General features: G+C 42.8%; 2 protein-coding genes across 11 annotated transcripts in view; one reads left to right on the top strand and one right to left on the bottom strand.

Annotated features, from left to right (window-relative positions):
- Window positions 1–8,348, bottom strand: part of LOC140204804 (epsin-2-like) — a 64,656-nt gene extending 56,308 nt beyond the window's left edge. For 2 of the 10 annotated variants that reach the window (XM_072271621.1, XM_072271611.1), the window contains exons 1-3: window positions 8,286–8,340; window positions 6,559–6,769; window positions 5,598–5,652 (exon numbers count right to left, since the gene is read on the bottom strand). The gene's annotated coding sequence lies outside the window, so the exon portion shown is untranslated. Of the gene's footprint in view, window positions 1–5,597; window positions 5,653–6,051; window positions 6,348–6,558; window positions 7,479–8,285 lie in introns of those variants that run through there. The other 8 variants (XM_072271613.1, XM_072271614.1, XM_072271616.1 and 5 more) reach the window with 8 other exon arrangements.
- Window positions 8,349–12,063: 3,715 nt separating this feature from the next.
- The window catches only part of LOC140204801 (GRB2-related adapter protein 2-like), an 86,655-nt gene continuing 81,355 nt past the window's right edge, over window positions 12,064–17,363 (top strand). Inside the window, exon 1 of the mRNA XM_072271609.1 lies at window positions 12,064–12,741. Coding sequence (XP_072127710.1) covers window positions 12,664–12,741 — 78 coding nt within the window. The 5' untranslated portion in view covers window positions 12,064–12,663. The remainder of the gene's footprint in view (window positions 12,742–17,363) is intronic.

The raw sequence follows: 17,363 nt of genomic DNA, 5'->3' as shown, positions 1-17,363 counted from the left end.
TGAAAAGAGGGCACACCCTGGGTGATAGGGGTTGTTAATTTCGGATGCCGCCTTCTCGAGGCATCGCTCTTTGAAGATGTCCTAGATGCTGGGGAGGCTAGTGCCCATGATGGAGATGACTGAGTTTACAATTTTCTGCAGCTTATTTCCATCCTGTGTGGTAGCCACCCCCCCCATCATACCAGTTTTGTTTTGTATTATTCAAAATGATCACATTTTGTTTTCTATTATTATGTATTGCATTGTACTGCCGCCAAATACAATAAATTTCCTGACAAATGTCGGTGATGTTAAACCTTATATTCCCTCTGGGTAGCCTCCAACCTGATAGCATGAACATTGACTTCTCTAGCTTCCGCTAATGCCCCACCTCCTCCTGGTACCCCATCTGTTATTTATATACACACATTCTTTCTCTCTCTCTCCTTTTTCTCCCTCTGTCCCTCTGACTATACCCCACTTCTCTTTCTTCCCAGACCTCCTGTCCCATGATCCTCTCGTATCCCTTTTGCCAATCACCTGTCTAGCTCTTGGCTCCATCCCTCCCTCTCCTGTCTTCTCCTATCATTTTGGATCTCCCCCTCCCCCTCCCACTTTCAAATCTCTTACTAGCTCTTCCTTCAGTTAGCCCTGACGAAGGGTCTCGGCCTGAAATGTCAACTGTACCTCTTCCTAGAGATGCTGCCTGGCCTGCTGCGTTCACCAGCAACTTTGATGTGTGTTGGATGTTAAACCTGATTCTGATTCAATAATTGTTCTGCAATCAACCAACTCCACCAAATGGATAACTCATCTACATTTTGTTTCTGGACATTACCAATATAGAATTACCTGCAGTTTCCCTGCATTGAGCCACAGTAGTCCAACCATTAATTTACTGGTGATAGTTAATCCAACACCAAGCAGTATAGAGGTAACCTGTTCATTCCTTTTACTCATCACTATCAAGTAATGAAACCCACACCTTTGCTCACCTGAACTCAATCACACACTCACTGATTGTTTGAATTCCTATGATGCTTCCAAACCTTCACCAAGTGCCACACGGGATCTGAATGTATCGCTGGCACATTTCCCCTCACTGGGTAACCAAGTCCACCAGTTTTGGCCGAAGTGGCAAAGACAACAAAGTGGCCTGCTATGCAACAGCAGATCTTGGGACAACAGTAGAGCAGCCTTTTGCACAAGGGTGCAGGAGTGTGCCGGCCCTCAAGGCTGATTTATACTTGTGCATCAAATCGACACCGTAGGTACGGTGTAGCCGCGAACCCTATGCAGAGCCTACATGGATCCCTACGCCGTAGCCTGATGCGCACCTCTCCCAAAATGTAACTATGTGTTGCGGCAACGCAGACCGCGACAGCTGTGATTGGTCCACCTGGTAGCATCACATTTCATCCTACGCTGCAATAGCTTCCCATTGGGCGACTGAAGGGCAGGGAAGGAACTCTGGCTGCAATGCTTTCCATAAAGCTTTACAGACCTCCAAAATTACGGAGGACACATTTCGTTTTTACGAAAAAAGATGCTCGTTTTAGACTTGTTTACCCCAAGAAAGACTACCATGACCATGAAGCCTTGCACGGGCAGGTGTGTGCGCATGCGCGACGTGCGCGAATTGCAGAGCGATGCAGACACACCAACACACAAGTATAAATGCTCACAACATGCGTCGGTCACTTGCGTAGGTTACGGCATTGATTTAACGCAGAAGTATATATCAGCCTTCAGCCTGATCTTAATAAAACATACATTATGTGGAGCAACAAGGTTGGGAAATTTTAAAAATCCTTACAAGAGAAGAACAATAAAGATTCAAGAAGCAAAAATACAACAGATATAATGACAAAAATGTTCTTCTATAAGAATAATGAAGTAAAGCACAGGTAAATGTTGGGCCTGTTGTGGACCGAAACGTTAACCTGCATGTGAAGGTGAAGAAATGAGTAATGTTAACCACAGGACATAGAATGGTACAGGCCCTTCGGCCCATGATATTGTGCTGACCTTTAAACCTACAGCAAGATCAATCTAACTCTTCCCGGCCACATACCTCTCCATTTTCATTTCATCCATTTGCTGGGCTAAGAATCTCTTAAATGTACCTAATGTATTTGCCTCTACCACCACCCCTGGTAGGGCATTCCATGCATGCACCACTGTAAAAATCTCATCTCTGACAAGCCCCCCCCCCCCACACTTTCCTCCAATCACGTTAAACAGAATTCCTCTGGTATTGGCCATTACTACCTTGGGAGCACTGACTGTCCACTCTACCTGTTTTAAATAAATATTCTGCTTGGCAGAGGAAGGAGGCCAATGCTGTGATTAGGAGTGAAATATTAAGTGGGATAAGATTATAAAAATAGATAGATCTCATGGGTCAGAGGATGTTTAAAGAAGTATGGGAGGAATATTGAGAAGCTTGGCTGATTGTTTTCAATCCTTCTTGGCATCAGAAAACTGGAGAACTATGAACCTTGTGCCACTGTTTAGAAAAGGAGGAGGATGTTAAACAGAGTATTTTATTTATTGAGATATGTGAAACAGGATCTTCTGGCACTTTGAGCTGCACTACCCATCAATTTCTGACTTAGTCCTAGCCTAATCACAGGACAATTTACAATGACCAATTAACCTATCAACCGCTATGACTTTGGACTGTGGGAGGAAACCAGAACACCCAGAGGAAACACACGTGACCACCAGGAGAACGTACAAACTCCCTACAGACAGTGGTGGGAATTGAACCTGAGTCACTGGTACACGAAAGAGCTATAAACTATTTTAACTTTGGCAACGGGTAAATTATTGGAATAAATTCTCAGGGCTTGCAAACCATGAATTTGCAATGGTATAGATTAATCAAGGGCCAAATGAAAGGAAATTGACTATGTGATTTTGAAAAAGTAACAAGGAGAATTTGAGAGCAATGTTATTGATGTAGTCTCACTGAATTTTAGCAAGGTTTCTGACAAGATATTACGTCAGACTGATCAAAAAAGTTAGCCCGTGGGATCCAAGAAAGTGCCAAATCAGATTCTAAATTTGTTCTGCCACATGAAGCAAAGAGTAATGCATGACAGGTGTTTTGTGACTGGAAAGCAGTTAGCACAGGTTCAGTACCAAGCCCTTGGTCTGAATGATTTAAACATAGACTTAAGAAAGTGTTAGAGGAAAGGTTTACACTGCAGAAGAATATTGATGGGTGGATTAATTGTGCAGAAAAGCAAATGGAATTTACTCCATAGAAGTGTGAGGTAATGATTTGGGAGATGCAAAAAGGCTAGGGAATACATGGGTATTGAGTGTTATGGAGGAACAGACTGCATTCAACAGATCCTTTAAGGAGAAATGATGGCTTGATAAGGTGGCTAACAAGACATTCAGAATGTTAAAGTACTAGCTAAGGCACAAGAAAAGGATAAATCAGTGGAGGGTGCATGGGAAATTTATGACGATGGTGCTACAACTGTAAACTTTTTTGCAATAAGGAAAGATTAGGTATACCAAGATTGTTTACCTTGCAAAGGTGTGGCTGAAGGGAGTTATGAATTATGTATAAAGTTATGATGAAGTCAGACAGAATAAATAGAAAAAACCTCTTTCCCCTCAAAAAAAGGTTAAAATCCATAGGACAGAAATATAACATAATAGGCACGACTGGAAGTGAGATGACAATTTTGTTTTTCACACAGAGGCCGGTATTGGTTTGGAACTCACCTGAAAGGCTGGACAGGCAAAAACTCTTAACATATTTTAAAGAGCACTTGGTTGAGTACCTACTGGGTTACCAATCTTATATAGATTAGGCTGAGTAGCTATTTTGGACTGTCATGAACCTCTTGCTGCATCATAAATTTACCTGGTTCCGAAAGTGGAGTACCATGAATGGTTCTGGCCATTTTAGGATGGCTGTGTTGGCCTTGGAGATGAGTGCAAAAAAGATTTACTGGAATGGTGTGAACAAAAAAATAACTGGAAGAGCTTAATGGGTCAAACATCATCTGTGAAGTCAAGGGGACAGTTGACATTTTGGGAAATAACTCCAAATGCTTTATCAGCGCCAGAATGTATAGCAATACTTGCGGGCTGCCCCCGGCACATCCTTGAGTGTGCTGGTTGTTAACGCAAGCGACGCATTTCACTGTAGATCTTTGAAATGTATATGTGATAAATAAATCCGAACCTAGATCAGGAACCTCTTTACTGGAACAGAGGATGGAGGATTTCAGCAACAGAGTTTGACCACAGAAGATGGAAGTGTTCCCATTGGGGAAAAAGATTGACAGGGAAAAGATATGGGCAGGGCATCGAGAGATCTGTTTTTGGACACAATGGTGAAGATCTGGCACTTGGTGCCAATGAAGACGGAGAAAACAATTTTCATACTAGGAGGAAATTAACATGCAGAAATTTGGAATAATAATACAGGAAAATGGGCCTGATGGGAATACTCTAAAGCAGCCTTTCTCAACCATTTTGCCCTGAAGGAACCCTTGAAATAATTTTCAAGTCTCAGGGAACCCCTGCGTAAAAATTATTACATCTACAGGTTACAGTATGTGAGTGTGATCAGTAAATAGGAGATGTAATAATCCAAAAATAATTGTTAATGCTCTGTTGATTACAGAATGAATTTTTAGTCAACCTTTCTTGAAAAATACAAGTATTTAAGTTTAGTTTATCTTGAAATTAATCTCCTTTCCCTTTCATAAATTTAAAAAAATCATTAGGCAAACAATAAATTTTTGTTAAATAACAAAACTTAAATAACAAACTTAAGCCAAAATGGGAGTTAATTTTTCTAAAGGTAGGATTGGTAGATTTAATTTAAATAAAGGTTGTAAATTGATTTTAATTAATGCTATTTACAACATGAACATTTATTGATAATGTTGAAAAGTAAAGTTACTAAATAGTATAAGCCAAAGCAACACAGTTCCTCCAAGATAAGACTTTTTTGTTTCCACATATGAAGACGAAACATTAAATAAATCTTGGCCTTTGCTTGTTTCGGGCAGCTCTTTGCAACAGAAAAAGTTTTCTCGAATTTTGCCATCATTTACAAGCCTTACAAATGCTACAACATGATACTTATTGTGAAATCTGTTGACTCATCAACCAGGATAGAGAAGCTGTTGTTTTTCAGTTTACCACACAAAACCTCTTCAGCATCATGTGACATGTCATCAATCCGTCAACTTATCATGCTGTTTGAGAGTGCTACATCTTGTCCTAGCATTTTACCCATTATAATTTTACATGCTGGCATTATGAGGTTCTTTTCTGGGTAATAAGTTCTGCTACTAAATAACTTGCTTCCTGAGTCCTTTTACTAACTGTGACTTTAGTAACAAAAGCTTTACTCTGTTATTTTGAGATTCTAATAGCTGTCAATTATAATCAGCAATTTTGTGTGCCATTTGGCTGTGATTTATAGTTAAGTGTCTCTTCTATTTTGCTGAAACCATTGCTGTATTTTCTAAGTTGTTTGCCACAGACCAGGTATAATGGAATAGGACAATTTGGATCACCAGTCCACCTAAAGCCCATCGATAAGTCGCTTTCATTGTAAAGACAGACTTTTTGTGTACCTGTTGTTGCACCAGTGCAGTGAAATGACTCAGACGATTGTACTGTCAGACATGTCTGTAAAACACAGGGTTTAATAAAATATAAAAAAGAACGGTATAATAAATAACTAAATAAGAAAACTGCAAAAAATACAAAAGCTTCACACTACAATTCACTTCTAACCCACACAATCCACCTTTTGCAATGTTTACAACAGCAAAGTGGCAGGCCAGTAGCTGAGTCATGATGTGTAAAAATTCCTTCTTTAGAATGAAAATTTCCCTCCAATTTTCTGTCAAGTTTGTTCACTCCCCGTAAGTCAGTTGAGGGCATGTAAGGGGAAGCTGGGGGAGGTAATTCAGGAGGGAGACGCTGATATCACAGCCCAAGTTGGGCGCGTCTATTCAATGCTCAGGAAACACATTTTACACTCATCAGCCTACCATCCTCCCCTCTGTGCAATACAGCACTCACCAATTATCAGCCTACTGTCCTCCCCTTCCTGCAACGCAGCGCTCACCAATTATCAATGGCCTCCCCTATCTTGCGTCAAAAACTGTGAACGGACTCAAGCGAATAAACACCGTCCTACTGTGCACTGCCAAACAGGGCAGGGAAACCTCTAACGAGATTGCTAACAGGGCTGCTTGGTCACCGCCCACCACTGTGAGCGCTAGCGTCGTGCGCTGCACGGAGTTCAAAAATGTTATTTTTTTTTAATCTCGACCTCTTGCAGAACCCCGGTTGAGAAACCCTGCTCTAAAGCATGGCTTCCCAACCTTTTTTATACCGTGGACTCGCTATCATTAACCGAGCAGTCCCTGAACCCTAGATTGGGATCTCCTGCTCTGAAGGGAACAGACCCAGACTGGACAGGTCAGATTTCCCCGTGCCATTATAATTCAATACTGACAACTCAGAATCCCTCCTGCATTATGATGATATAAACCAGGGATTAACTCAGCCTTTTCTGCAGCTCACCTTTCACAAAACGTTCCTGTCCTGTTCAAGCCCTTTAACTTTCCAGCTGGGGATTACACTGCGGTCAGCTGACGGATGCTGGCATCTCTTTTATGTAGCTCTGCTCACCTGTTACAAGGAGGATATGGGGGCTTTGAAGAGGGTACAGAAGAGATTCACCAGGATGCCGCCCAAATTAGAAGGTATGAACTTGAATAAACGTTGTCATAGGCTGAGGGTGAAAGGTGAAATATTTAAGGGGAACGACCTTACTCAGAGGGTGGTGCAAATGAAGAGTGAGCTGTCAGCAGAAGTGGTAGATGTGGTTTCAATTGTCACTGATAGAGAAGTTAGAATAGGTACATAGAAGGAAGGGGTATGGAAGGATAAAGTCAGGGTGCAGATAGATGGGACTAGGCAGACCAGGCTGCATTTCTCTATCACTCTATGACATCAGTTCTGATAAAATAATTCTTCAACATAAGGCACAGGAGCAGATTAGGCCATTCAGCCAATCAAGTCTGTTCTGCCATTCAATCACAGCTGACTTATTTTCCCCCTCAACCAGGTTCTCCTTCCTTCTTCCTGTAACCACTGATATAAGCGGTCAGCCTCTTTAAAAAAAAAAGCTTTTTCTTTCCATTCAGAGAGAGACACACACAGAAACCTTTGGAACTCACTATCTCAGCGGGTAGTGGACACTGAGAATATTCATGTATAAGTTTGTTGGGTCACTGGTAAATCTCATCTTATAGAAAAAAGGCAGAAAAGTGGAGTTGAGTACAAGGTAAAAATCAGTCATGATCATATTAACTTGCACAGTAGATTCAAGGAACCAAATAACCTCCTCCTTCTTAAGGCTGATTGACTCTTTCCCCATGCACCAAACTCATTTCACCACCCCCCACGCATTATCTTCATCCCTGTGCCAATTCAAGCACGGCTCAGATAACAATCTAAAGATTATTAATGATGTGGCTCGCTCGTTACATTGCTCTCAGTTTCCTCATATTCTCTTAGGTGAACCTATTAGCTCCGTGTGCACCTAAAGTGGGCAGCTCTCCTTCACACCTCCGGGTGATACTCAGTACAGCCTTTGGAGCATCACTGTCAGCTGTGGGGAACACTGGATCTATGCCTTATTCATCACCCCTTTTCGTTTCAAGTGCACGGGTCAAATTGCCTAGTCTTAGATCAGATTCTGGACCTGTCTGAAACAAACTGCAGGGCTGTGGGAACCCGTTGGCCATCACTCAAACCCAGGACCAGGTCAAGCACGGCAGAAACCAGTGGCTTCTTACTAAACAGGGCAACTCTCCAATCCGCAGCATCTTAAGGACATAATAATGTTCACGGCCCGGGCCTCAGGGGCTCCTCTCTCCAAATAGGATCAGTGACACATTTATAAGGGGCTTTAAATGATTAATCCCCCCCCCTCTCCTCTTGCTATCTTTTATCTCCTATAACCCCCCTTAATGTCCCCAGAATCTCAATATCAAGAGCACATTCAATTGAAATGTGGTTTCCTGCGCAGTACGTAAATACCAGACGGTGGAATGAACGGACGGAAACAACGGCCTGGATTTCAGGTGGTCGCCGCCCTTCCTTCTACCTCCGGGCAGCCAACATCAACAGGAAAACCCGAGGCGATGGTTGGGGGCCTACAGCCGGAGAGCCGCTATTCTATATTTGCTATGGCATCGACAGTGACAGATCCCAACCCGGCCGGCTTCTTTTTTTAAATTTACCGGCAGTGAGTCTCAGGCCCACGACCCGTTATCCACTCACCACCTTCCCGCTCGATCCCCAGCCTGACTGCCAATCAAAGTCCCGCCCACCACCGGACCGTCCCCGAGACTCTGGGGGGAGGACCTAAAACCTTACGGCCCAATAGTAGAGCCGCTGGTGCGCCCATTCTTGAGTGACATTCACCATTACCAATAAACAGCAGGGTCTTAGTTCTATTGACAGCCAGAGAGGCCAATCGTTCCATTGACAGAAGTGTTCCTATGGTGCGAGGAGAACACGGTAAAGTGGGCGGGGTTCTACATAGAACAGAGAAATCTACAGCACATTGCAGGCCCTTCGGCCCACAATGTTATGCTGACCATGTATCCTACTCTAGAAACTGCCTAGAGTCTCCCTAGCGCATAGCCCTCTATCTTTCTAATGAGTACTTGTTCAATAGAAATGAAGATCAGGCGCAACACATTCCAGTTGACAGTTATGTTATCCAATCAGTGGCTGTAATGAGCTGATTGACATTTCAGTCAAACAAATCTGGTTAATTAGGCTTGAAGATGCCTTCAGTTACAAGAAAGACATCGGAATGGGGACGTTGGGAACTCTAACACTCCAGTAGGGCAGAAAAAGAATGAGATAATCATTGGGATAAGCAATCATTCCATCAAACTAATTCGTGTCACTTTTGCATCATGCCAGAACTCTAGCTGGCCAACAATGAATTTGGACCAAATTATACATTGGGCAAGAACTTTACATTCCCATGCAATTCTGTTGGTTTTGAAGGAACACATGGAGAACTTTTAAAGGTTTTCATAATGGCAGTCAGTAGAGCTGCTGCCTCACAGCTGTGCGTTCAATCCGAATCTCTCGTACTCTCTATGCCAAAGTTGAATTTGTACGTGTGCACAGGTGCAATGAAAAAATTACTTGCAGCAACATCACAAGCAGATAGAAACAAATAAGGAGCATTTGCAAAACAAAAGCCTGAACTAAACATAAATGATAGACACATTTGACAAGAAAGAACTCAGTGTGTGATAAATGGGTGCCTCATGTTCCAGAGGAATGATGTTTCCTTTGGTTGCATACATGTACAGTCAGATGACAATGAAGTTGAATTTGAACAATTAGAATGAAAAACTACAAGTCCATTTTAGTGCATAGTGTTCCTATACTGACATAGTGATTAGGGTTCTGCAGGTTGCTTCAAGAATGAATGGTTAAAGGAAAGCTGTTCTTGAACCTGGTGATGTGGGTACTATGGCTTCTGTACCTCCTGTCAAAGTTCAAAGTTCAAAGTACATATACCCCATATACATATGTCACCATATACAACTTTGAGATTCATTTTCCTGTGGGCAAATCTATAGATAAATAACTATAACAGGATCAATTAAAGATCAACCAAAGTGCAGAAGACAACAACTGTGTAAATGCAAACATAAATAAGTAGCAATAAATAATGAGAACATGAGATAAAGAGCCCTTAAAAGTGAGATCATTGGTTGTGGGAGCATTTCAAAGATGGGGCAAGTCACTGTAGTTATCCCCTTTTTTTCAAGAGCATGATTATTGAGGGCTAGTAATTGTTCTTGAACCTGCCAGTATGAGTCCTGAAGCTCTTGTATCTTCTACTTGATGGCAGCAATGAGAAAAGAGCATGGCCTGGTTGGTGGGGGATCTCTGATAATGGATGCCGCTTTCCTCCGACAGCATTTACATCAAGAAAGAGTTAGATAGAGCTCTTAAAGATAGCGGAGTGAAGGGAGATGGGGAGAAGGCAGGAAAAGTATACTGATTGTGGATGATCAGCCATGATCACAGTGAATGGTGATGCTGGCTCGAAGGGCTGAATGGTCTACTCCTACACCTATTGTCTATTGTCTATTTCATGTAGATGTGCTCAGTGTTTGTGAGGGCTTTACCTGTGATGTACTGGTTGAATCCACTACCTTTTGCAGGATTTTCCATTCAAAGGCATTGATGTTTCCATAGCAGGCTGTGATACAGGCAGTCAATATACACTCCACGACACGTTTATAGAAGTTTGTTAAAGTTTTAAATGTCATGCCGAAGTTTTAGATAGCATGGCCTGAATGGCTTTCTCTGCGATGGTGCGGGTTTCCTATGGGTGGGGGCGGGGGCTGAGGGCTGTGCCCTTATTTCCTGTCATGTCCGAAAGAGGTAGGTAAATTAGCTGCTGTTATATTCTCCTACTTGATGGGGAAGTGGTTAAGGTCTGATGGGACAATTGATGGCAGTGTGGGGAGAATGTAAGAAAACGGATTTCGTGTACAATTAGTGTAGATAGATGCTTAATGATCAGCAAGGATGGTGAGAAAAAAGTTCAAAGTAAATTTATTATCAAACTACATATATATCACCATATACAACCCCAAGATTCATTTTTGTGGGCATACTCAATAAATCCAAATAGAATAATAACCATAATAGCATCAATGAAAGGCTGCACCAATTTAGGTGTTCAACCAATGCAAAAAACAGCAAACTGTGCAAATACTAAAGAAATAATACTACTAATAATAAAAATAATAATTAAATAAGCAATAAATATTGAGAACATGAGATGATGAGTCATTGAAAGTGAGTCCCTAGATTGTGGGAACACTGTTGGGGCAAGTGAAGTTGAGTGTTGGTTGAGGGGTAATAACTGTTCCTGAACCTGGTGGTGTGAGTCCTGAGGCTCCTGTACCTTCTTCCATGAAAAGATCTCTTTCAGATCTGCATCTTTAGAAGACTATGATGACTACCCCACAATCATCAGACTCTTGAACAAAAGGGGATAGATAATTCACTCAATGGCCCGTCCATTGAGATGTTCCCACAACCAATGAACTCTCTCTTTCCCTTTCACTCTCTCTCTCATGAGACAGTGTTTGCTGCTGATTCTTGAGTTGGAAGAACTTGAAGTAAAGCAATGCTGCAGACTGTAACATCGTAGCAGTGAGCCGTTGGTCCTTTTCACTGTGGAAGGAGTAATACCTTACTCACTCTCTATCTCTCTCTCTCTCTCTCTCTCTCTCTATATATATATATATAGAGAGAGAGAGAGAGAGAGAGAGATAGATAGAGAGGGAGAGAGAGAGTGGGGAGGAAGGGGGAGGGAGAGGGTTGATGCTTTGCTGCTGCTTGTGCATATGAGGGGGAGGGGAGACTTGGGGTTCTAACGTTTTTCTGTCATTCATTCTTTGGGGTTTTCTTCTGTTTTGTGGATGTTTGTGAAGAGCAAGAATGTCAGGTTGTATATTGTATACATTCTCTGATATTAAATGGAACCATTGACCAGTTGCCGAGAAAGTGCAGTGCAGGTAGACAATAAGGCGCCAGATCATAACAAGGTGACATGAGGAGTCCCTCACGGCCACTAGGGGGCAGTTCCACACATACTCACCCAGAGGTCAGTATCAAACCTGGTCTGTTGTGCCATTGCTGTGTCGGTGCAGTGTTCCACCACGACCCCCGTAATTTCATTCCAGGCCCCTAACCACTTTGCCTTTCATCCTGATTGTATGTCCCTGGTTCTGGACCCTTCTATCAAAGGCAGCAGCCTCTCTTCATTCATTCCGCCGTTACCCTGCATAATTAGAGTTACTTCCATCAGATCCCCCCTTGCAACCTCCTCTGGATCCAAGGACGCTGACCCCAGCTTCCCCAGTCCACCCACACACACGCTTGCAATCAGTGATACACCACAGTGTGCATTGTCGCATGTGACAGGAAACAGAATGCACTGAAAGCACAGCCTTCTACTACAAAGAAAACCGGCTTTGAGAAGGAACGCAGATTTCCGAGTATCAGTGCTCTTGACAGTGGACGGAAAGTGTGCTGATTAACAAGGGACAGCTTGCCCTACTGTATATCCACTCTGCCTTGGCTTAGATTATACATTAGAGGCTTGGAGGCTGGTGCTTTGTTTGTGGGGCCAGCGAATATTGCTGCGACTTGACTCCCCTGCGCTGAAACTCAGCATTTAGATTGTGGTTTTCCTGAAACACAGGAAGGTATCGAACACAGTTTTCTTTCTTTCTGTATCATCTTTCGACGAATTGCAGCCGCGTTACTCTTACAATCTATACCCGCTGTCTTGTGGTTTGGGAGCGCTTAGGTATGCAAAGAAACCATCTGGAACCTTCGGTGGAGGCAAGATTGAGATCCCCTGTGTAGTTTCTTTTGCTGCCCCCCTTCTCTGTCCCTCCTCTCCCCCCCCACCCCACCCACAACACCACTTCCCCTCTGACCCTCTTGCTGTACTAACCGCCCCTCCGGGATCTGGTCTGTCAAAGGACCCTCCTCCTCGTTTAATGTTTGGAGTCTTTAGGTTTGCCTGAGATCAGAGAGTCTCCTCCGAGGGTGTCTTGAATGGAGGCGATCGCCAAGTATGAGTTCTCTGGGGCCGGAGAGGATGAGCTGAGTTTCAGAAAGAACGACGTCCTTAAGGTAGGTTGGCCTTTATTCACATTAGCATTATCTTGCCTAATGTTACGTAACTTTGTTGATATCCGAAAAAAAAAATCTTAATCTCCAACCTGAAGAAACATGACAGGAGATTGTAGAGCAAGGGCTTTGGTAGATCTGCAAGTAACTCTGATCAATGTTAAGAGACTGTATTTAGCCCGTAGGCTGTTGAAATATCATGTGCAACTATCTTGCATTGAAGCTCAAAGGATTTAAAGAGTATGTTTGAGTTAATGAGTCTTCAAATGAATGACTTACGGTCAGCATTTACAACGATATATCTCCTTCTCTAATATAATGACACAAAAATTTTCATCGTGTGAGAGGCAGACAATAGGACAGATGATTGAAGGCTTGGCTGGGGAACACTAGCCACAGAGCAACTGTGGAAAGAGGGTTTATACTTCAATTATCTTCCATTAAAACTGACAGATGCCACCTGACCTGCTGTTTTTCTAACATTTGTGACTTTTTTCCTTGCACTTTTACCTCTGAGGTAGACTATGGGGAGGGAGAGAGAGAGAATGGGAGTTTTAAGGGTCAAATTCTAAAGTTTGGGGCACCAGTGTTTAAAAGCGGGTGGTGAGGGGGGGGGAGTAGAACCAGCTACTGGGGGACAAAGCAACAAACACACACACACACACACACACACACACACACACACACACACACACACACACACACACACACACACAAAATGCTGGAGGAACTCAGCAGGCCAGGCAGCATCTATGGAAAAAGAGTAAACAGTCGACGTTCGGGCCGAAACCCATTTTCAAGATCCTGGTCTGCAGATTTTCTTGTGTTTGGAAAATTGGAGGACAACTGGTTTTTAAAGCACCATTTTGGATAGGTACTCTATTGTGATTATATTTTGGGGTAGACTCTATCCAAAGTTTTGGATACACACACGGACGGGAGGTATATGGAGGGCTATGGTCTGGGTGCAGATTGATGGGACTAGGCAGATTAATAGTTTGGCATGGACTAGATGGGCCGAAGATCCTCTTTCTGTGTTAAACACAAAAGATTCTGCAGGTGCTGGAAATCCAAAACAACACACACAAAATGCTGGAGGAACTCAGGAGGTCAGGCAGCATCTATGGAGATGAATAAACAGTTGACGTTTCAGGGCTGAGACCCTTCTTCAGCTTCTGTGCTGTGGCGCTCTTTGACTCTGTGACTCTATTTCACTCCATTTCTTTCTTTTGGGGTGAAATTCGGATTCTGCATCAGAGAGCCCTGGGTTAAGGAGACTTAAAATTAACCTTGTGAGAACTTTTACTCCATGGTTTATGCCGAGATCCCATTTGTTAAGGACAACCGAATGGGAGTTGGAACTGATCGCAGCACCTTGCCAGTACTAGGCATGGGGAAGGTCAGATGTGATCTGTGTGAGACAGGAATATTTCACACACAGTCAGCTTCTAATTTTCAGTTACCGGATAACTTCCCTTGAACTCTTTTTTTGTTCTTTTATAATTGGGATTCCCACTATGGGTTGATCTTCCTTCTCTTTGAAAAGTGGAAGCAAAATATTGAATCATTTAGAACTAAGACATAAAAATAGAAAATTCTGGAAAAGCTCAGGCAATATCTATTAAAGAGAAACAGTCAACAACTCTGGTCTGCAACTCTTTGTCAGAACTGGTCGGAGAAGGTCAAAGTCCAAAAACATCGACTGTTTCTCTCCCGTAGACACTGACTGACTTGTTGAGCTTTTCTGGCTTATTTTGCTGTTTGTTTAGATTTCCAGTATCTGCAGTTTTTTAAGTTTTTAAATTAAATCAAAGCCAGGCCCGGTTCATAAGTGCAATTATGAAGAAAGCACGGCAGCTCCTGCACTTCCTTAGGAGTTTGTGAAGATTCGACATGACATCTAAAACTTTAACTAACTTCTATGGCTGCGTAGTAGAGAATATATTGACTGGTTGCATTGCAGCCTGGTATGGAAACACCAATGCCCCGAAATGGAAAGTCCTACAACAAGCAGTGGATATGGCCCAGTCCATCACAAGTAAAGCCCTCTCCACCACTGAGCACATCTACACGGAGCATTGGCGTAGAAAAGCAACATCTATCATCGGGGACCCCACCACACTGGTCGTGCTCTCTTCTCGCTGCTGCCATCGGCAAGGAGATACAGGAGCCTCAGGACTCACAACACCAGGTTCAGGAACAGTTATTACCCCTCAACCATCAGGCCCTTGAACCAAAGGGTATAACTTCACTCAACTTCACTTGCTCCATCATTGAAATGTTCCCACAACCTATGGAATCATTTTCAAGGACTCTTCATCTCCTGTTCTTGATATTTATTGCTTATTTAATTATTATTATTATTATTTCTTTCTTTTTGTTTTTGCACAGTTTGTTTTTTGCACTCTGGTGGAACACCCTAGTTGGTGCAGCATTTCATTGATTCTATTTTTGTTATTATTCTATTATGGATTAATTAAGTATGCCCGCAAGAACATGAATCTCAGGCTTGTACATGGTGACATACATATATACTTTGATAATACATTTAACTTGTACTTTGAAAACGTTGGTTGGCCCAATGACACCCATCTTTGTTCATCGGCATCAGAAGCATTCCTCAGTGCCTTTGTTACCCCCTGCATTATATAGTTACAACACCCTACCAGTCAGTTTCCCTTGCCTCCTCTCCACATTACCAGCCGGCCCCCTCGTCTACTTCTCATATATACGAGGCTAACCAACAAACTGCAGCCTGAGCCCAAGCTCGCCCCCAAGTCAGAATCAGAATCAGGTTTATTATAAACACGAGAGACTCTGTGGATGCTGGAAATCCGGAGCAGTACATACAGAATGCTGGAGGAACTCAGCAGGTCTGACAGCACCTATGGATGAGAATAAAGGATCAACATTTCGGGCCGAGACCCTCCCTGATGAAAAGTCTTGGCCCGAAATGTCGATCGTTTATTCTCTTCCGTACATTCTGTCCGAGAAGGTTTATTGTCACGGACGCAAGTATGTTGTGAAATTTGTTGTTATGTGGCAGCAGTACTATGCAAGACAAAAACATTACTACAAGTTACAAAAATTAAATGAATAGTGCAAAAGAGGTATAGCAAAGCAGTGTTCACGCGTTCATACATAGATTGTTCAAAAAATCTGATGGCAGAGGGGAACAAGCTTTCCCTAACCGTTGAGTTTGGGTCTTCACACTTATTAACCCCAAGCTCTTTGATCATCACTGGCTTCTCATTAAGCAACAACCTTCCACTGCCCCTACGTCCAGCCCTACAATCCTCCAACTCTGCAATCCCGCAAATTTAGCCTCTCTGCATCTAGCGGCAGTACCCTAAAAGCAGCTCGGGGCCTGAGGTGCTTCACTCTCTCCTTTCCCTCTGCTCACGCTTACGGTCACTTGTCCCAGTATCTCCTCATCTGGCTACATTTTGTTCAACAATAACCTGTTGAAGAAAATGTGATGCAAGTGCAGGTTGTTCTCATTATCTGTACCATACTTAAGATCCAACACCGTTACCTGAATCTAATGTAGCTGGAATCTAAGAGAATAAATGGCTGCACTCCCAGGGGCACCTTTGGGTGGGGTGGGTGGAAGACCAACTCAAGGGCCACTGCCATCCTTCTCCCTCTTTGACCTGCGACCCCTGTGTGTGTCCCTCGGGGTTAGTGGATTCACCGCAGATTATCTCAGGCAGCTTCTCTTGTGGTCTACGTTCAAGGTGCGTCAACAAATGTCAGACTTCTTTACCCAGAGAGAGGTGGGTGTGTGGGACGCCTTGTCAGGGGTGGTGGTCGAAGCACGTATACGAGGGACATTTAAGAAACTCTTAGATAAGCACACAGATGAGAGAAAAATGGAGGGATATGTCGGAGGGAAGGGTTAGATTGATCTTTGAATGGCTTCAGGAACAGCTTCTTCCCCTCTGCCATCCGTTTTCTGAATGGACATTGAACCCATGAACACTACCTCACTACTTTTTTATTTCTATTTTTGCACTATTTATTTAATTGAACCATATAATATATATACTTACTGTACTTCACAGTTTTTTTTCTCTATTAGTATGTACTGCATTGAGCTGCTGCTGCAGAGACAACGAATTTCACAACACATGCCGGTGATATTAAACCTGATTCTGAAAGCCATTGGGACAGCATCGTGGGCTAAGGGGCTGAAGGGCCTGGAATGTGCTGTGATGTTCTATATCTTGTGCCCGATGAGTAAGTTAGGGTGTGGAAGTTTATTACTGAATTAAGCATGGCTGTGAAAGTGAGGTTGTTAAATTAAGGAAACGATTTTAAAGATCCAATAAGATAAAGTTAGTCTCAGTAATGGTTGCCATGGATTGTCATAATAATCCACCCAGTTCATTACAGGGAGAGGAATCTGCTTCCCGACAGTACGGCGTGCATAGCACAGTAATATCATTGATCCTTAACTTCACTCTCAGTGGAATAGTCATGGGCAGGTTGGAAGGAATAAAACAAATCTTTTGTGAGTCAGCAACGTTTACATCCTATGAAAGAATAAAACAACATTCCTCTTTCTTCTTTATTACAGGTGAGACTTTGTACTGTTTGGTTTTGCCTTGATTTGGGCTAGTGTT

Source organism: Mobula birostris, chromosome 11 (assembly GCF_030028105.1).
Source record: "Mobula birostris isolate sMobBir1 chromosome 11, sMobBir1.hap1, whole genome shotgun sequence".
Taxonomy (NCBI): Eukaryota; Metazoa; Chordata; class Chondrichthyes; order Myliobatiformes; family Myliobatidae; genus Mobula; species Mobula birostris.
Note: the sequence above shows the minus strand (reverse complement) of the source record. Positions and strands in the feature narration are given on the sequence as shown.